Source organism: Sinocyclocheilus grahami, unplaced genomic scaffold (genome assembly GCF_001515645.1).
Source record: "Sinocyclocheilus grahami isolate Dianchi unplaced genomic scaffold, SAMN03320097.WGS_v1.1 scaffold260.1, whole genome shotgun sequence".
In the NCBI taxonomy this organism is placed as follows: domain Eukaryota; kingdom Metazoa; phylum Chordata; class Actinopteri; order Cypriniformes; family Cyprinidae; genus Sinocyclocheilus; species Sinocyclocheilus grahami.
Genome location: NW_015505439.1, coordinates 561,157 through 579,109, shown reverse-complemented (window position 1 = coordinate 579,109; position 17,953 = coordinate 561,157). Strand labels below are relative to the sequence as shown.

General features: G+C 35.0%; 1 protein-coding gene across 1 annotated transcript in view; it reads right to left on the bottom strand.

Annotated features, from left to right (window-relative positions):
• Window positions 1-13,803: 13,803 nt before the first annotated feature.
• LOC107599111 (consortin-like) overlaps window positions 13,804-17,953 on the bottom strand; it is a 6,961-nt gene continuing 2,811 nt past the window's right edge. Inside the window, exons 2-7 of the mRNA XM_016290613.1 lie at window positions 17,609-17,710; window positions 17,009-17,114; window positions 16,656-16,677; window positions 16,290-16,574; window positions 14,637-14,760; window positions 13,804-14,534 (exon numbers count right to left, since the gene is read on the bottom strand). Coding sequence (XP_016146099.1) covers window positions 14,323-14,534; window positions 14,637-14,760; window positions 16,290-16,574; window positions 16,656-16,677; window positions 17,009-17,114; window positions 17,609-17,710 — 851 coding nt within the window. The 3' untranslated portion in view covers window positions 13,804-14,322. The remainder of the gene's footprint in view (window positions 14,535-14,636; window positions 14,761-16,289; window positions 16,575-16,655; window positions 16,678-17,008; window positions 17,115-17,608; window positions 17,711-17,953) is intronic.

Genomic DNA, 17,953 nt, shown 5'->3' with positions numbered 1-17,953 from the left:
GATGATACTCAACTGTATATCTCAACAAGACCAGATGAAATTTCTAAATTATCTAAGCTAACAGAGAAATGTAAAAGTGTAAAAGATTGAATGACCAATAATTTTCTCTTATTAAATTCGGATAAGACAGAGATATTACTTATTGGACAGTACACAGAATCTCGTGGATTACAATTTGCAACTAGACGGATGCACGGTTACTTCCTCTACAGTCAAAAATCTGGGTGTTATATTAGATAGCAACTTGTCTTTTGAAAATCATATTTCCCATGTTACAAAAACAGCATTCTTCCATCTTAGAAACATTGCCAAGTTACGAAACATGATACCTGTTTCTGATGCAGAAAAGTTAGTTCATGCATTCATGACCTCTAGACTGGACTATTGTAATGCACTGCTAGGTGGTTGTCCTGCATCTTCAGTAAACAAGCTACAGGTAGTCCAAAATGCAGCGGCTAGAGTCCTTACCAGGTCAAGAAAATATGATCATATTACCCCAATTTTACAGTCTCTGCACTGGCTACCTATTAAGTTCCGTATCAGTTACAAAATATTATTACTTGTCTATAAGGCCCTAAATGGGTTAGCTCCTGCGTACCTAACTAGTCTTCTACCACGCTACAATCCATCACGCTCCCTAAGGTCGCAAAACTTTGGGCTTTTGGTAGTACCTAGGATAGCAAAGTCCACTAAAGGAGGTAGAGCTTTTTCGCATTTGGCTCCCAAACTCTGGAATAGCCTTCCTGATAACGTTCGGGGTTCAGACACACTCTCTCTGTTTAAATCTAGATTAAAGACACAACTCTTTGGCCAAGCATTCAATTAATGCATCTCATAATCTTTTGTACTGCAGTTATATCTATTATTATTCTTTAGCTTGGGTTAAACAAATCAATTTTGCTTGGTTGGAACAGCAGCTACGCTAATTATGTCTCTATTTGTTTCTCTGTTTCTGCCACTAACTAGGGTTTACACAAGTTTCAGTCTGGATCCAGAACACCTGAGAAGAGTTGATGCCAACCCCTCAGAGGACCTCAGATGATGCCAACCCTGAAACAACATACAGCACTACCACATTTTGCTATAAGTTTGATTGCATCATATAATAATTGCTGTTAATAGTGTTCATCGTCTGTTTGATTACGTCTTTAATTGATTACATCTTTAATTGATTTTTCCATACATGTCTGCCATATGTACATTGACTGACAGTCACCACTGATAAGATACTACAAAATATTGTAGAAACTTAATTTGCTGTAAAGTTGCTTTGCAACGATTTGTATCGTGAAAAGCGCTATACAAATAAACTTGAATTGAATTGAAATGCTTGTATGCTGCAACAAAATTGCCTTCGGGAAATGAATAAAGATGAACTGAACTGAACTGAATAATGTTTTATTTTTCAACTTTCGAAAAATAATTTTCCTGCAGTGTACCCTTAAACCTTTTCTTCAAAATAGTTTTAAACTCCCCTTAGCGCTCAGTCTGTCCTCCTGCTGTTTATGTCCCACTGAATCAACATGTTCTCTTGCTGTCACATTAAGTCAAAACGTCACGCCTTTGCTCCGTCTTCGAGTCACTCTCACTGAATTTCACATCCTCTCCTAATCTACCGCCTCAGCCCCCTCTTCTCATTCACCCTTTCAGTTTCATCCCCACCCTCCCTGTCTCACTTTATCTACACCTTCATCACCCCTCCCCCTCTCTCCTCCTCCCGTAGCTGTAAGTGATGCTGCATAGTGCTCTAGTGCTCTTCCACTGCCTGATCTCCTGCAACCACAAAACAAGCCCACTATTAAGTAGTCATCATAGTCCAAATCATACAGCAAATCCTGCACTTCCGCCCCAGAGCTGACAGCAACATATTAGCACAGCTTTACCGGATCTGTCCAGATCTTTAACACGATCCTGTGGCGAGCCGAGAAAGATCACACACAGTCCTAACCCTAAGGGATTACAAATGCAGCCGTTTCATGCAATCCGTTGTACTACCGTCCGTGCATCTCTGGAGGGGCGGAGGAGGGAGGACTGAGATGCAGGGTGATGTTTGAGTAAAATGAACGAGCAAGAAGGGAGGGTGATTTACATAAGGCTTTGCAGTATACTCTGAGTACCAGGCGCTCTAAAACATGGCAAGAGAAACAATGTTCCTCTAGAGGACTAGAATGAGGGAGGAGAGGGGGAGGGAGAGAAAGAGAAAGAGAAGGACAGAGTACAAAGACTGATAAGGGTTTTATGTACAATGTGCCGGAGAGAGAAGCCTCTGGACTGGACTGCAGGCTTGGTGGAGAAGAGGAATGGGAATGGCATTTGAAAGATAAAAATGTGTTAAAGAGCACACAAATGTGCTAGAAACTGTGGCTGAGGATGTGACGGGAATACTGGAATATAAGTGCAGACAAAACAGAGAAAGAAGAAAACAACAAAGGAGTCTCAAATCTACAAACACCACCGGGTCTTTCCCATTATGCAGTATATTTGTCCCCTTCTTATGTACATAAAAATTGTGGGTTTACAGTTAAACATTCAAAACTGGTAATTTATTTAGAAATATGTTAGTGGTGTAGTCTCTTTTTTTCTAATCTAAATGCTTCAATAAAAACACGTTTTCTTGGTAATATTGTTTTAATTGGTGAACAATCTATATATTTCTTCCTCCATCCTCAAAGTCATTTGATAATTAAAAGAAGTGCGCTTCACTGTACTTAATATGCACTTGTAGTATATATTTTTTTAATCTGTACTTGTTGATAATGTTAATGAAATAAAAGGGCACTTTCATGACTGTTTCTTAACACATTTATATACACTTTTAAAAAGTGCACTTTGTAATCATGCCAAATTATAAGTCTTACTTTAAAGTGCATTTTAAATTGTTTTAATAATATTTTGTCGTGTTTTAAAGAAGTACTTATTTTTGATGTGATGAATAAAATACTAAAGCTTGTAAAGTACTTCATTATAATTTTAACTGCAGTGTTATTCGATATTACATTTTAAGTTAATATATTTTACATTTAATCGTTACATGTGTAATTTGCAAATATATTTATAGGGAGAGATCACCCAAAAATGAAAATTCTGTCATCATTTACTCACACTCAAGTTGTTCCAAGTGTGAGTAAGGTCTTTTTAAGTCTTTTTAATTATAAACTTTAATTTAAAAAATACTTCTTTGATATTAGAAGATATACTGTACATTTTAATTTATAAAACTTAAATATTCAAAAGGTACTGCATATCTGGAATAACCCCTTTCTTTATAAGGTATATATACATATATACACACACACAAATGTCTTTCTTTATAACATCCTACCCATTTCTCTTATATTTTACATGCCCTCAATACATGTATGCAAAGTCTGTGTGTTTACAACTCACTCTACTGTTGCCGCCCCTTTAGTCAAATGTGACAATACACATTAAAGCAAGCTCTATCCCAGCATCTCTTTTTTTCCTGTGAGACTGTGCAAGCAGCTGAAGCTAAGTCATAGTAACTCACGCCTGCCAGGCCGCTTCAACCTTGGCCTGCATCTTTCACCTTGTTCTTCATCTTTCACCTTGTTCTTCGTCCACCGCGTCCCCCAGCCACATCTCATCTTTTCCTTAAAAAGATATATTCATTGCCTTTTCTAATCTCCCCAAACAACATCTACCCCTCTCACATCCAATGACCTTTCCTGTCATCTCCACATAAATTAATAAGCAGATGTTGAAAAAGAAAAAGAGGACCCCTAGTGGCAGATTCCTGTCAAAAGCATGTTAGGACAGACATTAAAGCCAAATTCACAAATATTAAGATATCTCACTTTTTTTCTGCAAGTTTCCTTGCAAATATTTAATAAATATAGATTTGTTTTCAAAATCAACAGAAAATTACTAAAATATTGTTAGTATTATTAGTATTAAATATTGTATTAGTATTAAATATTGTTAGTTCTAGCATAATTTTTCTAGCATCAGCACTAATTTGTTTGATATTTATTAATTTATTGCAATGACACTCAATTTCTTTTAAATGTGACAATTGTCCAAAAGTGTTTTGAGGTCAGAGTACTTTAAGATCTGAAACCTTTAATGGATCACAAACAAAGAACAAGCCAACGACACTCCTTTTTGTCTACACAAGTCAATGATTTCAAAATTCTTTGAAGAATTTCTTAATTTATAAAACAAAAGAGATCAACTAGGCTGAGTAAATCTGACAAGAGTACTCATGTCTACTGTCTGTTCTTCAGTGAGAACTGGATTCCGTGTTTGTTCAGATGGTCGATGAGGGTGGTTCTTTCAAACGCTGACCCTGGAGTGTACAAGCCACCCAGCGAGGACCAATAAAAGGGCAATGGGTGAGACAAGACGTCACACATTCTACACAAATAACACTGAGTATTGACTGTATCACACCATCACATAAACGGATGCTCCTTCAAATATGACACACAGAGGTTGCTTTTTATTAAAACTTCAATTTAAACAACTCATCATTTCACATGTGGTGGAAATGATAGTGTTTTGTGAATGTTCAAGTTTACAAAAATGACTAAACTATCGTTCAAAAGTTTAATGGTTTTAAAAAATCTTTTTACTCTCACCAAGGCTGCATTTATTAGGTCAAAAACACAGTGAAAACAGTAATATTGTGAAATATTATTGTAATGTAAAATAAAATTTTTCAATTTTAATATTTGTTAAAATGTAAATCTGAATTTTCAGTGGCCATTACTCCAGTCTTCAGTGTCACATGAAATCATTCTAATATGCTGATTTGGTGCTCAAGAACCATTTCTTATTATTTTCATTGTTTAAAAAAAAACCTAGTTGTGCTGATTAATATTTCTGTGGAAACCATGACACATTTTTTTTCAGGATTCTTTGATGAATGGATAGTTCAAAAGAACAGCGTTCATTTGAAATAGAATTCCTTGGTATAATTTTATAAATGTCTTTACTGTCACTTGATCAATTTAATGCATCCTTTCTGAATAAAACTTATTAAACTGTTATTTCAGTGCTGACTGTGGCATTTGGCTTGTCCTGACCGCTTGTGTAGACCTCCCCCATAAACCTCAGGCAGAAAGAGGTCCATTCATCTCGAATAAGACAACAATGACAGAAAGGCTTTCTTGTTGGTCCGGTCTTGGAGAACAAACCAAATGAGAAAAATTCTGGAAACGAATCAAGAAAAAAAAAAAACATTTTAACTGATATTTGTGAGTTTATATAAGTTCTGTCGTATGAATGAGAGTTTTATCCATTCGATTTTCTTGCAGCAGTTCAACAGTAATCCAATGATTTTTAAAATGATACTGGACCTGTGTAAGCAATCCCCTGTCCACCCTAAATTTAACCATGAACCAGAAGACCATTCCTTATTCTTCTGAGACTGGCACTGTCAGCAAAGCCATGGCCGACTGCCACATTGCATCATGGCCACATCCTCCCTGATGAAGAAGACAAGACAGCTGAAAAAAAGCCAAGACATCAACTAATTTACTGAGGACATGCAATGGGCATGATGCAAACAATCTGCTATAGCTCTCTTCATATCCGATTAAAACAGCAAGAAATACAATAACAATTTGATAGAGTGCTTATGAAATACTACATAATATGGACCATCATTTTCTTCATATTCACTTCATGCTGTCTGCTCCTCTTACACTGGAATTTATATGAAGACTTAATGTAAATGTATAAAGTGTTTCAGAATAATTTTTTTAATTTTTTTCAGAATTTATTTTTTTAAAATCACTTTTGCAATCAAGTTCCTCATTAACATGAAATCCCACAAATTCCTAGTTGGTCCATCGGGATATGAGAGTTCTTCGCATTATTCTTGAGCAGCTTGCAACTGTGGATTCCCAAAGCTTAATTTAAGCACTGCTTTAAACCTAGATCAAACCAAACTTTGAGAGCTCATATTCAATAAGTCAATCAAATTCCAGTGGACCCTTAATATAGATCTGCAAACATGATGAGTTGTTGCTCACCTCAGGTCCCGTGTTGATGGTTAAAAAGCTCTCCACAGCAGTGAGTGTTCCTGTGAAAGTCAAGCAGAGAAGTTGTCAGGCATCTGCTGCTCTGCAGGCACGTTTGCCCACAGCAGCGCTTCAAAGGAGAATAACAGACACTCACATCCTGTAAATACTGTGCGCCTTTGCCTTTGTCACTGATACTTCCCACTAATTGGAATGAGATTAAAGAAACCGACAGCACAAGGGCTGTGTGAAGCAAAGGTAAAAGGGCACACACAGGGCAAATATCACAGTAACGTATGTATGTTTTACCATTAGAACACTGATGCAAAGCACACCTCTAAACCTGTTAAGATTTTTTTCTCTAATACACTGGAGTTTCCCTGTACTGTAGATCAGAAGTCACATTGGGTCATATATATAATATTACTAATAATAAATTATTATGACGTAATTTTTTAAACAATCAATTATTTTAAATTATTTTAATAATAATAAAACATCTTTACAGACATGCAACCCACCTTTGAAATCTGCTCCCCTTACACTGGAATTTCTATAAAGTAATCAAATTTATGTAATTTTATAAAACTGTTACTTCTGTAATCAAGTTTATCATTAACATGAAATCCCACAAATTCCTAGTTGGTCCATCGGGATATGAGAGTTCTTCGCATTATTCTTGAGCAGCTTGCAACTGTGGATTCCCAAAGCTTAATTTAAGCACTGCTTTAAACCTAGATCAAACCAAACTTTGAGAGCTCATATTCAATAAGTCAATCAAATTCCAGTGGACCCTTAATATAGATCTGCAAACATGATGAGTTGTTGCTCACCTCAGGTCCCGTGTTGATGGTTAAAAAGCTCTCCACAGCAGTGAGTGTTCCTGTGAAAGTCAAGCAGAGAAGTTGTCAGGCATCTGCTGCTCTGCAGGCACGTTTGCCCACAGCAGCGCTTCAAAGGAGAATAACAGACACTCACATCCTGTAAATACTGTGCGCCTTTGCCTTTGTCACTGATACTTCCCACTAATTGGAATGAGATTAAAGAAACCGACAGCACAAGGGCTGTGTGAAGCAAAGGTAAAAGAGCACACACAGGGCAAATATCACAGTAACGTATGTATGTTTTACCATTAGAACACTGATGCAAAGCACCTGTTAAACCTGTTAAGATTTTTTTCTCTAATACACTGGAGTTTCCCTGTACTGTAGATCAGAAGTCACATTAGGTCATATATATAATATTACTAATAATAAATTATTATGACGTAATTTTTTAAACAATCAATTATTTTAAATTATTTTAATAATAATAAAACATCTTTACAGACATGCAACCCACCTTTGAAATGATGCCCATATCTGCTGGTATTGAATCAAACCCACAGCTTCCAATGATACACCATTCTCCTGAGCTTTACTGTGGTAGTTACGTCTAAAAAAAATAAAAATCAAGAATCCAAAAGATCTGTTACTATTTAAAAATTTTGGGTCAGGCTTTTTAAGAAATTAATATTTTTATTTAGCAAGGATGCGTTAAATTGACATCAAAATTCATTTCAAATATTACAAAAGATTTATTTGTCAAAGAAATGCTTTTAAAGCATTAACGAATCTATGCATTAACAAAAATATTAAGTAGCACACAACTGATAGTAATAAGAAATGTTTCTTGAGCACCAAATCAGCATGTTAGAATGATTTCTTAAGGATCATTTGACACGTAAAACTGGAGTAATAACTGCTGAAAATTCCGCTTTGCCACCACAGGAATAAATTACAGTTAAAACATATTAAAATTGAATTTTAAATTGTAAACATATTTCACAATATTACTGGTTTTACTGTATTTCTGACCAAATAAATGCAGCCTTGGTGAGCATAAGAGACTTCTTTCAAACACTTAAAAAAAAATCTTACAGACCCCAAACCTTTGAATGGAATCTCTTTAAAAAGTAGATTATAGAGCAAGAAAACTGTGTTGAAAGAATATCATTAACTAGCTATGGTTCTCCACAGATATCAATGCAGTGGGCCACATTCTCTATGCAGGCTTTCATCACGGTCTCTCCGTAGAATCTGTACTGTTGAGAGAAGACAACTAAGCACCATGGCATTTCACAGTCAACAGTTCTCTCAGAATAACACAACTCCATTTATCATTTTTTGTCATAGAGCTATCATTGGCCTATGGATGCGTTGGGACAGGTGTGAATGCACAGATGTGTAAACTGACCCCTTCCTGTGCCTTTTTTACAATAGTCTTACACTCTTTGTGGACTTACTGGTCCCACGCAGTTGAGCACAATGACGCCTTGTTTGCACATGATGGCCAATGGCTCTGTCTCGGCTGCATCTGTTACAATAACCTCCACACACTTCAGCTCTGGTTTACCTGCAGACAAATGATGGAATGTCAGAGACAGATGGATCTCTCTTCTCTAACAGCTCAAATGCTGCAAATTATTAAATTTTATGTAATGCATAGATAGATAGATAGATAGATAGATAGCTTTAAAATCCTTGATTATCTATACAGCCTATTCCAGATGATGATGGGATTGTCCAAACATTATGCCTTTAATCAACAATATTCTCAGACCTTGTAATCCCATTTGATAATCTCACCAGACAATATCTGCTGAAGCTCAACTAATACTATGAGCTCACTGCCTCATGTCTAGCCATGACAGTATGGCAATTCAATCTAGGCCTATACCTAATACAAACTATCATCCATAACATATGTGCATTGTAATTATATAATTTAAAATATATATAATTTACACTATAGAAAAACATGTGGTATTTTAGGGTACCATGATACATTTTATTAATATGTTACTACAAAGTCACACGTAGGCTATGTCTAGCAATACACATGTACAACGTATAGGCTAGGCTATGTAAAAAAAAAAAAAAAGTGTTTTGTGGCGCTGCTTGTAAATGTTTACTATTCGGTTACTATTATTTTTTCTGTTCTATTTCAGTTGTAATTCATTATTTATATTATTTGTGGCATGGGAACTTCAATGTTAAATACAATAACGCTGAAAACTACAAATGCACGTTATACACGTTATGTGCGTATACAGGTTAGTTCTCCTCTCAGTTTGCTTAGCAATCAGCAAAAAGTGCATATAGTACACCCCATAATGATACGGTACGGTCTTTTGCTTGACGATGTGAGCGTCGCCATTGTGTCTGTGATCCAAACACAGACGAGGTCAGAGCGGGCTCCTCTGCTGTCACTGTACAGCATCAGTGCAAAATACAGGCGTTTAGTGGATACATTTGTGTTTCTGATAAGTGTAGCTAAACCATAAATCCCACTGTTTGTGGGTGCAAATTCCAGAAACTGTCACACAATGAAGTAGAGAGACATCTCGTGCTGGAAAGTGTGTAAGTATATTTTGTGACCATTAACATGTGAAAGCAAATATATGTATATACATAGCAATAAATTACATTTGAATGTCAGTTGATAAATTGTAAGATTTCAGCCTGTTAGTGACTGAATTAACACTGATTTGAAAAAATCATAGTCAGACCACTTCTGAAAATGCTTCTATTTATCAATTTACAACAATTTAAAACAATTTTCTATTTATGAATACATTTTTATTACAAATTATTATATTTCAGACCTTTGGCCCCAACTGTTAAGTTTTAGTTTTTTTTGATGATTCACATATTGTAAAATTAAATTAAGCAATATGAATGAATTATTTCAATACATAGCCTACTTTGCTTTAGTCGCATTTCAAATTCAAGCATATTGTTCATTTGGCAAGGCTATAATGATCATGAAAATGCCTCTTAATCAGGCCTGTGTCACTATAATATTTTTTTGCTCTGTGCATCTTAAAGTTTCAATTATTAGAGAAGTTGCTATTGGATTCTGAAATGAAATTAGCTGAGTCAGTCTGTGGGTGTGTGTGGGTTTCCAAAGAGAAATGCTCCTACTTCACCATGGGTTTTATTATGTGTGCCGATTCCATTTACTGCTGCGTCATCTTCTCTTCCATTCAGAGGACCAGTCCAAAACTATTATGGTCATATATATAATATTACTAATAATAAATTATTATGACGTAATTTTTTAAACAATCAATTATTTTAAATTATTTTAATAATAATAAAACATCTTTACAGACATGCAACCCACCTTTGAAATGATGCCCATATCTGCTGGTATTGAATCAAACCCACAGCTTCCAATGATACACCATTCTCCTGAGCTTTACTGTGGTAGTTACGTCTAAAAAAAATAAAAATCAAGAATCCAAAAGATCTGTTACTATTTAAAAATTTTGGGTCAGGCTTTTTAAGAAATTAATATTTTTATTTAGCAAGGATGCGTTAAATTGACATCAAAATTCATTTCAAATATTACAAAAGATTTATTTGTCAAAGAAATGCTTTTAAAGCATTAACGAATCTATGCATTAACAAAAATATTAAGTAGCACACAACTGATAGTAATAAGAAATGTTTCTTGAGCACCAAATCAGCATGTTAGAATGATTTCTTAAGGATCATTTGACACGTAAAACTGGAGTAATAACTGCTGAAAATTCCGCTTTGCCACCACAGGAATAAATTACAGTTAAAACATATTAAAATTGAATTTTAAATTGTAAACATATTTCACAATATTACTGGTTTTACTGTATTTCTGACCAAATAAATGCAGCCTTGGTGAGCATAAGAGACTTCTTTCAAACACTTAAAAAAAAATCTTACAGACCCCAAACCTTTGAATGGAATCTCTTTAAAAAGTAGATTATAGAGCAAGAAAACTGTGTTGAAAGAATATCATTAACTAGCTATGGTTCTCCACAGATATCAATGCAGTGGGCCACATTCTCTATGCAGGCTTTCATCACGGTCTCTCCGTAGAATCTGTACTGTTGAGAGAAGACAACTAAGCACCATGGCATTTCACAGTCAACAGTTCTCTCAGAATAACACAACTCCATTTATCATTTTTTGTCATAGAGCTATCATTGGCCTATGGATGCGTTGGGACAGGTGTGAATGCACAGATGTGTAAACTGACCCCTTCCTGTGCCTTTTTTACAATAGTCTTACACTCTTTGTGGACTTACTGGTCCCACGCAGTTGAGCACAATGACGCCTTGTTTGCACATGATGGCCAATGGCTCTGTCTCGGCTGCATCTGTTACAATAACCTCCACACACTTCAGCTCTGGTTTACCTGCAGACAAATGATGGAATGTCAGAGACAGATGGATCTCTCTTCTCTAACAGCTCAAATGCTGCAAATTATTAAATTTTATGTAATGCATAGATAGATAGATAGATAGATAGATAGATAGCTTTAAAATCCTTGATTATCTGTACAGCCTATTCCAGATGATGATGGGATTGTCCAAACATTATGCCTTTAATCAACAATATTCTCAGACCTTGTAATCCCATTTGATAATCTCACCAGACAATATCTGCTGAAGCTCAACTAATACTATGAGCTCACTGCCTCATGTCTAGCCATGACAGTATGGCAATTCAATCTAGGCCTATACCTAATACAAACTATCATCCATAACATATGTGCATTGTAATTATATAATTTAAAATATATATAATTTACACTATAGAAAAACATGTGGTATTTTAGGGTACCATGATACATTTTATTAATATGTTACTACAAAGTCACACGTAGGCTATGTCTAGCAATACACATGTACAACGTATAGGCTAGGCTATGTAAAAAAAAAAAAAAAGTGTTTTGTGGCGCTGCTTGTAAATGTTTACTATTCGGTTACTATTATTTTTTCTGTTCTATTTCAGTTGTAATTCATTATTTATATTATTTGTGGCATGGGAACTTCAATGTTAAATACAATAACGCTGAAAACTACAAATGCACGTTATACACGTTATGTGCGTATACAGGTTAGTTCTCCTCTCAGTTTGCTTAGCAATCAGCAAAAAGTGCATATAGTACACCCCATAATGATACGGTACGGTCTTTTGCTTGACGATGTGAGCGTCGCCATTGTGTCTGTGATCCAAACACAGACGAGGTCAGAGCGGGCTCCTCTGCTGTCACTGTACAGCATCAGTGCAAAATACAGGCGTTTAGTGGATACATTTGTGTTTCTGATAAGTGTAGCTAAACCATAAATCCCACTGTTTGTGGGTGCAAATTCCAGAAACTGTCACACAATGAAGTAGAGAGACATCTCGTGCTGGAAAGTGTGTAAGTATATTTTGTGACCATTAACATGTGAAAGCAAATATATGTATATACATAGCAATAAATTACATTTGAATGTCAGTTGATAAATTGTAAGATTTCAGCCTGTTAGTGACTGAATTAACACTGATTTGAAAAAATCATAGTCAGACCACTTCTGAAAATGCTTCTATTTATCAATTTACAACAATTTAAAACAATTTTCTATTTATGAATACATTTTTATTACAAATTATTATATTTCAGACCTTTGGCCCCAACTGTTAAGTTTTAGTTTTTTTTGATGATTCACATATTGTAAAATTAAATTAAGCAATATGAATGAATTATTTCAATACATAGCCTACTTTGCTTTAGTCGCATTTCAAATTCAAGCATATTGTTCATTTGGCAAGGCTATAATGATCATGAAAATGCCTCTTAATCAGGCCTGTGTCACTATAATATTTTTTTGCTCTGTGCATCTTAAAGTTTCAATTATTAGAGAAGTTGCTATTGGATTCTGAAATGAAATTAGCTGAGTCAGTCTGTGGGTGTGTGTGGGTTTCCAAAGAGAAATGCTCCTACTTCACCATGGGTTTTATTATGTGTGCCGATTCCATTTACTGCTGCGTCATCTTCTCTTCCATTCAGAGGACCAGTCCAAAACTATTATTGACAGAGCTACAGCATAAACCATAAACCACTTTCAATATATAAAAAACACATTTCCAGACATAATTCAGAGATCATGTATACTATTTGGGAAAGAAAAACAGAAACACATATAACGAAACAGGGTTCTGGTTCTGAGCATATTAAAATATTTAAAATTAAAATATTCCCCCTATTATTCATAACACAAAAACTCACACTCACTTTGATTGCTGAACACAAATCATATTTGTAAAAAAAAACTGATTGATTGCTGTCTTTTATACTGTACAATTATAAAGTGTTCATATCTGCTGTCCATAAAAGAAGTGCTGGAGCAACACTGATCTGACATAATCAAGTCAGAACGATCAATCATCATTATTCTACTATTCAGCCTTTTAATGTGCTATGTCAATTATAAAACCATTTGGTAAGTTAATATCCCATAGTTAAAGCAATAATGCACCCAAAAATGTAAACTTACTGAAAATCGACTCGCTCTCAGGCCATCCAAAATTTACATGAGTTTGTCTCTTCATCAGAATAGATTTGGAGAAATGTAGCATTACATCATTTGCTCACCAGTGGATCCTCTGCAGTGAATGATCATCTCCAGTCCATCAATTAATGTCTAGCGAAGTGAAAAGCTGCGTGTTTGTAAGAAACAAATTCATCAAGACGTTTTTAACTTCAAACAGTTGCTTAAAATTTGAGTCCTCTATCCATAAAATTGCTTTCTTGGTTAATATGTGTTGTTTCAAATTTGTTATCATTTCACTTTACAGCTTTTCATTTCACAAGATGTTAATTGATGGATTGGAGTCATGTGAATTACTTATGAATTACTGTGATGTTTTTTTTTTTTTACCAGCTGTTCAGACTCTTATTTTGCCAGCTCCCATTCACTGCAGAGGATCCATCTGTAAGCAAGTGAAGTAATGATACATTTCTCCAAATCTATTCTGATGAAGTATTTTTGAGTGAACTATTCCTTTAACATCCACCAATTTATGCTTATTTTTGTTCATACTGTATGAATTTCAGTGATTATAGCGCCAAAGAAATGTGCCAAGTCAAAATAAAAACATAAATACAAAGATAATTGTGGCATGTAGTGTCTTGGAGTACTAAAATGTACAAAAAACAAAATTACTGGCTCCAAAAGCAGTTATTTCAATGTTACAGTTACTGATTCGAAGAATGGCAGTGGTATATTAAAACTATCTGTAATAAGTGGTATATTAGGATTATCTGTAATATTCAGGTTTTTGTACCAATATTAAATATTTTATACAAATTAATTTATGCATTAGGAAGCCCTGTGTAATTTGTATAGACTCACTAAAGCAGTATTTATTAAGGCCAGTCTGGTAATGTGCATTAGTGCATATTATCTCAAGAGAAAAACTATTGTTTATCATCAGAAATGATAATATAAAGAAAGAGTTCCAGTTAAGCTAGCATTAAATAGCTGCTATGATCCATCAGAAGAGAGCCACTGTGCGAGAGCGTCCACTCCTCGTCGTAAAGGTCCAAAGTAAAAGTCCACGTTTTGTGAGAAGTCGACACACACATTTGAGTACGCCTCTCCAACGAGACAATAAAGAGCAGTCCCACACATGCTAATCACCACGGTAACCAGACACAAGATGAGAAGGATGAGGCAAGAGTTTCTGGCCGACTCATCTGTATGCATGAGAAAGATGAGCTTTGATCAGTCTCATATTAATGCAGAACAGAAATGTGAATACTTAAAGGCCCTGCGTGAATATTTGTTTACAATCATACCTTGATCGGAAGTATCATCTGGCTCTCTAAAGCGGACTCTGCATATGGTTGAGTCTTTTAGTGGCAAGCCATTCTCGTAGACTCTCTTCTTTAAAATGGAGACTAAGCCATTTGAGGAAAATCTCTACAGAAATATCAGAAATAAAGTATGAAATTAATCAAATTTGATGCATAAATTATTTTTAAGAAGCATGTACATGGCAAATTATGTAATAACAATCAATAACCAATAGGGGTCAGCATGTGCAATATCATAATGAACTGAACTACATTATTGGGATCAGACTTTAAAGGGATACTTGGGAAAACGTAGTACACTTTTAAAAAGAGTACTTCTTATGGAAATTATCCTAAAGAATATACTTAAGTGCGAACTAAATGGTATATTTCTAGACACATGAGTGCATGTTATTTACAATTAAATGAAAATGTACTACTTAAAATTTATATTAAATGTATTTGAATTTAACAGTGCTTTTTTAACCCACTTAAGTGGTACTTAAGTACATCGTTATATGTAATTTCATAATTATTTCTACAATTATAACAAGTGTACTTACATAAAGCATGCCAAAAAAGTATTAAAACTTTACTAAGTGCACCTTTTAAAGGTGTACTTAAGTGTGTTAAGAAAGTGTTTATTTCATTTTTTTTTTTAAATATACTTTTAAGATTTGAAGCACACTACAAATGCAAATTCAATTCATTTCAGCGCACTTCTTTTTCACAAGGGATAGTTCACCTAAAATAAATATTCCGTTATCATTTGCTTATTCAAAATCTACTTGTATTATCTACTTTCTTCTGTAGAACACAAAATAAAATATTTTGTCAAATGTATCCGTGTGTTTTTTTTCATCCTCACAGAGGTGTTTTGTTTTGGACCCAGCTGACTTTCATTGTATTGACAAAAATAGCTGAAAGGTTTTTTTTTTTTTATATTTTCTTTTGTGTTCCACAGAAGAAAGTCAGTCATACAGATTTGGAATGCTTTTCTTTAAAGTCATTCATTATGTTTGTTTTTCTAATATGCCTCATAGTATATCATGATGTGAAAATTAGTTTTGTTGTTGTTGTTGTTGTTGTGGTGTGTCAAATCAGTCCAAGTCAAATTAGAGGCCAAAACAAAATAGCTTCAAATCTGTATAAAATAATTGAGTTTAACAAACAAACAAATAATGTAATCATCATTCAGTTGTTGTGTTTGTTGATTGAAAAAGTCAGTAACTTTGACACAGTTCTGGAGAAGGTTTATGCAGTTGGGAGTGCTATTTAAGACAACCACACCCAATAGCTTTGAGAAACCATACACTCCCTGAACGCTTCTTTATAAAATTCCTGCAGCTGGCTGCCATAACGCTGAGGATGACATCACACTATTTTGCCTTCATGAAACCCTGTGGCTAAGAAATGTGGCCTGAGAATTGGAAGAAAGTCCCATTAGACATTTTACAAAGTCATAAAAATTCAATTTGAGGACCAAGATTAATACATTGCATATTTAGGCCCTGAGGAATACAAATCGTTCAGTAAGCGGATGGTTTGGAAAGACTGCAGCAGACGGATGGTGTCTCAGCATGCTTATTTTTTCTAAGGGCAGATGGTAATATGTAAGAGATTAAAATTACTCCTACAGCGTCTTAACTGTTCTACCTGAATATGGTTGGCCAGCTCATCCACAGGAACCTGGCCATCAACGACTGTGTCATCCTGCAGCTCCTCATTCCAGCACTCATCCTCCTCAAGACCTTCCTCGTCCTCTTCCTCCTCCTCATTCAATTCACAGTCCTCTTCTGGCTCCTGTTCAGCTCCCAGCCATGAGCAGTCATCTGCCCGGGTTTCTCTCTCGGTTGAGTTCACTGAAGCTTGTTCTGATTTTGATCTTCTGTGTTCTGACACAAGGGTTGGGCTGTTGTGAAGTCTTATGTCGTCCATGTTCTGCAATAACAGAAGGCTTTAATCAGACTCACAAAAACATAAACTGCATAGGTGGCTAATAAAACAAGTGTAATGTTTTACCTTTTCCAAAGAGAGGTTAGGTCTGAAAAAGGAGAAGTAGAATTCAATTTTCTATGTAATATAATATGCACATCTAAATGTTTAATTTGTGTAAGTATGCATATGTGTGTGTGTGTATGTATGTATGTATGTATATATATATATAAAGTAAAAAATGAAGTAAAGTAAAACGTGAAAATAAGGAAAAGTACATACATCTAATTTTTTTATGTTTCCCCTATAAATCTGTTTAAATTGATGGGGCTTGATGAGGCCTGGTTTTGTCAGGAATAAATATTTTAGGGAAGGAAATAAAATGCTATTATTATTATTTTCTACTTGCTTGGACAGTCCTTGTCTGCACACAGTCTCACCTCTGGTGTGTTTTGCAGATATGACTCAACAGTTCCATATGCTCTCTCTCTCTGTCAGTTCCATTCGGGTTACTTTCAGTTTGGACGCTGATTGTCCTCTGGGACTCTGAAACCAAACATATGGATTTGAGTCTTTGAATCATTTTGACTGTGTCTCATAGTCTCCCATGCATTTACCTACTCATAGAATATGTGAAAGCAATCTAAAAACATGCATGCTATTCTCAGTTCCTAATATTTCGTACCAAAAAAGCTACAGTCCACAGTCAGGTCTTGTTGCCAGTTAATCAGATAAGAAGGGAGAGTCTGACCTCTGTACTTCAGTGATACTGGTTAAATAACAGAGTCACATGTGGTCTGGGCAATGAAGTGCAGTTAGGAAATGAGCAATTTCCTGAGCTCAAACCATTCCACTTCTGTTTAGTTATGAAGGATGAAACTAGCATTTGTCCTATTTACAAAAGGAGTCTCATCCTTACCAGATAAAACAATGCTTCAGGAAATTCCCTCACATGTAAACAATGTAACCTCCCCTGGTTAAAAAGTTATTTCAGGAAGTATTTTTTCATATTATTATCCATAATCATCTGGCATCCTTACCCCATTTCTCTTGTATGGAGGCCAGATTAGACAGCAGTCTTTCATGATACAGCTTCTCCAGATGAAGAAACTCCACTGCCCACTGATCTGAAATGCTCGATGCTTAAAGAAACCAACACTTAAAAGTGTGTGTGTGTGTGTGTGTGTGTGTGTGTATCCATATTCTATATATACCCTTTTCAAAGATTTGTTATTTTTTTAAGAAATGCATACTTGTATTCAGCAAGAATGCATTAAATTGACCAAAAGTGTCAGTAAAGACATTTATAATGTTGCAAAATATTTCCATTTCAAATAAATGCTGCTCTTATGAACTTTCTATTCATCAAAGAATTGAAAAAAAAA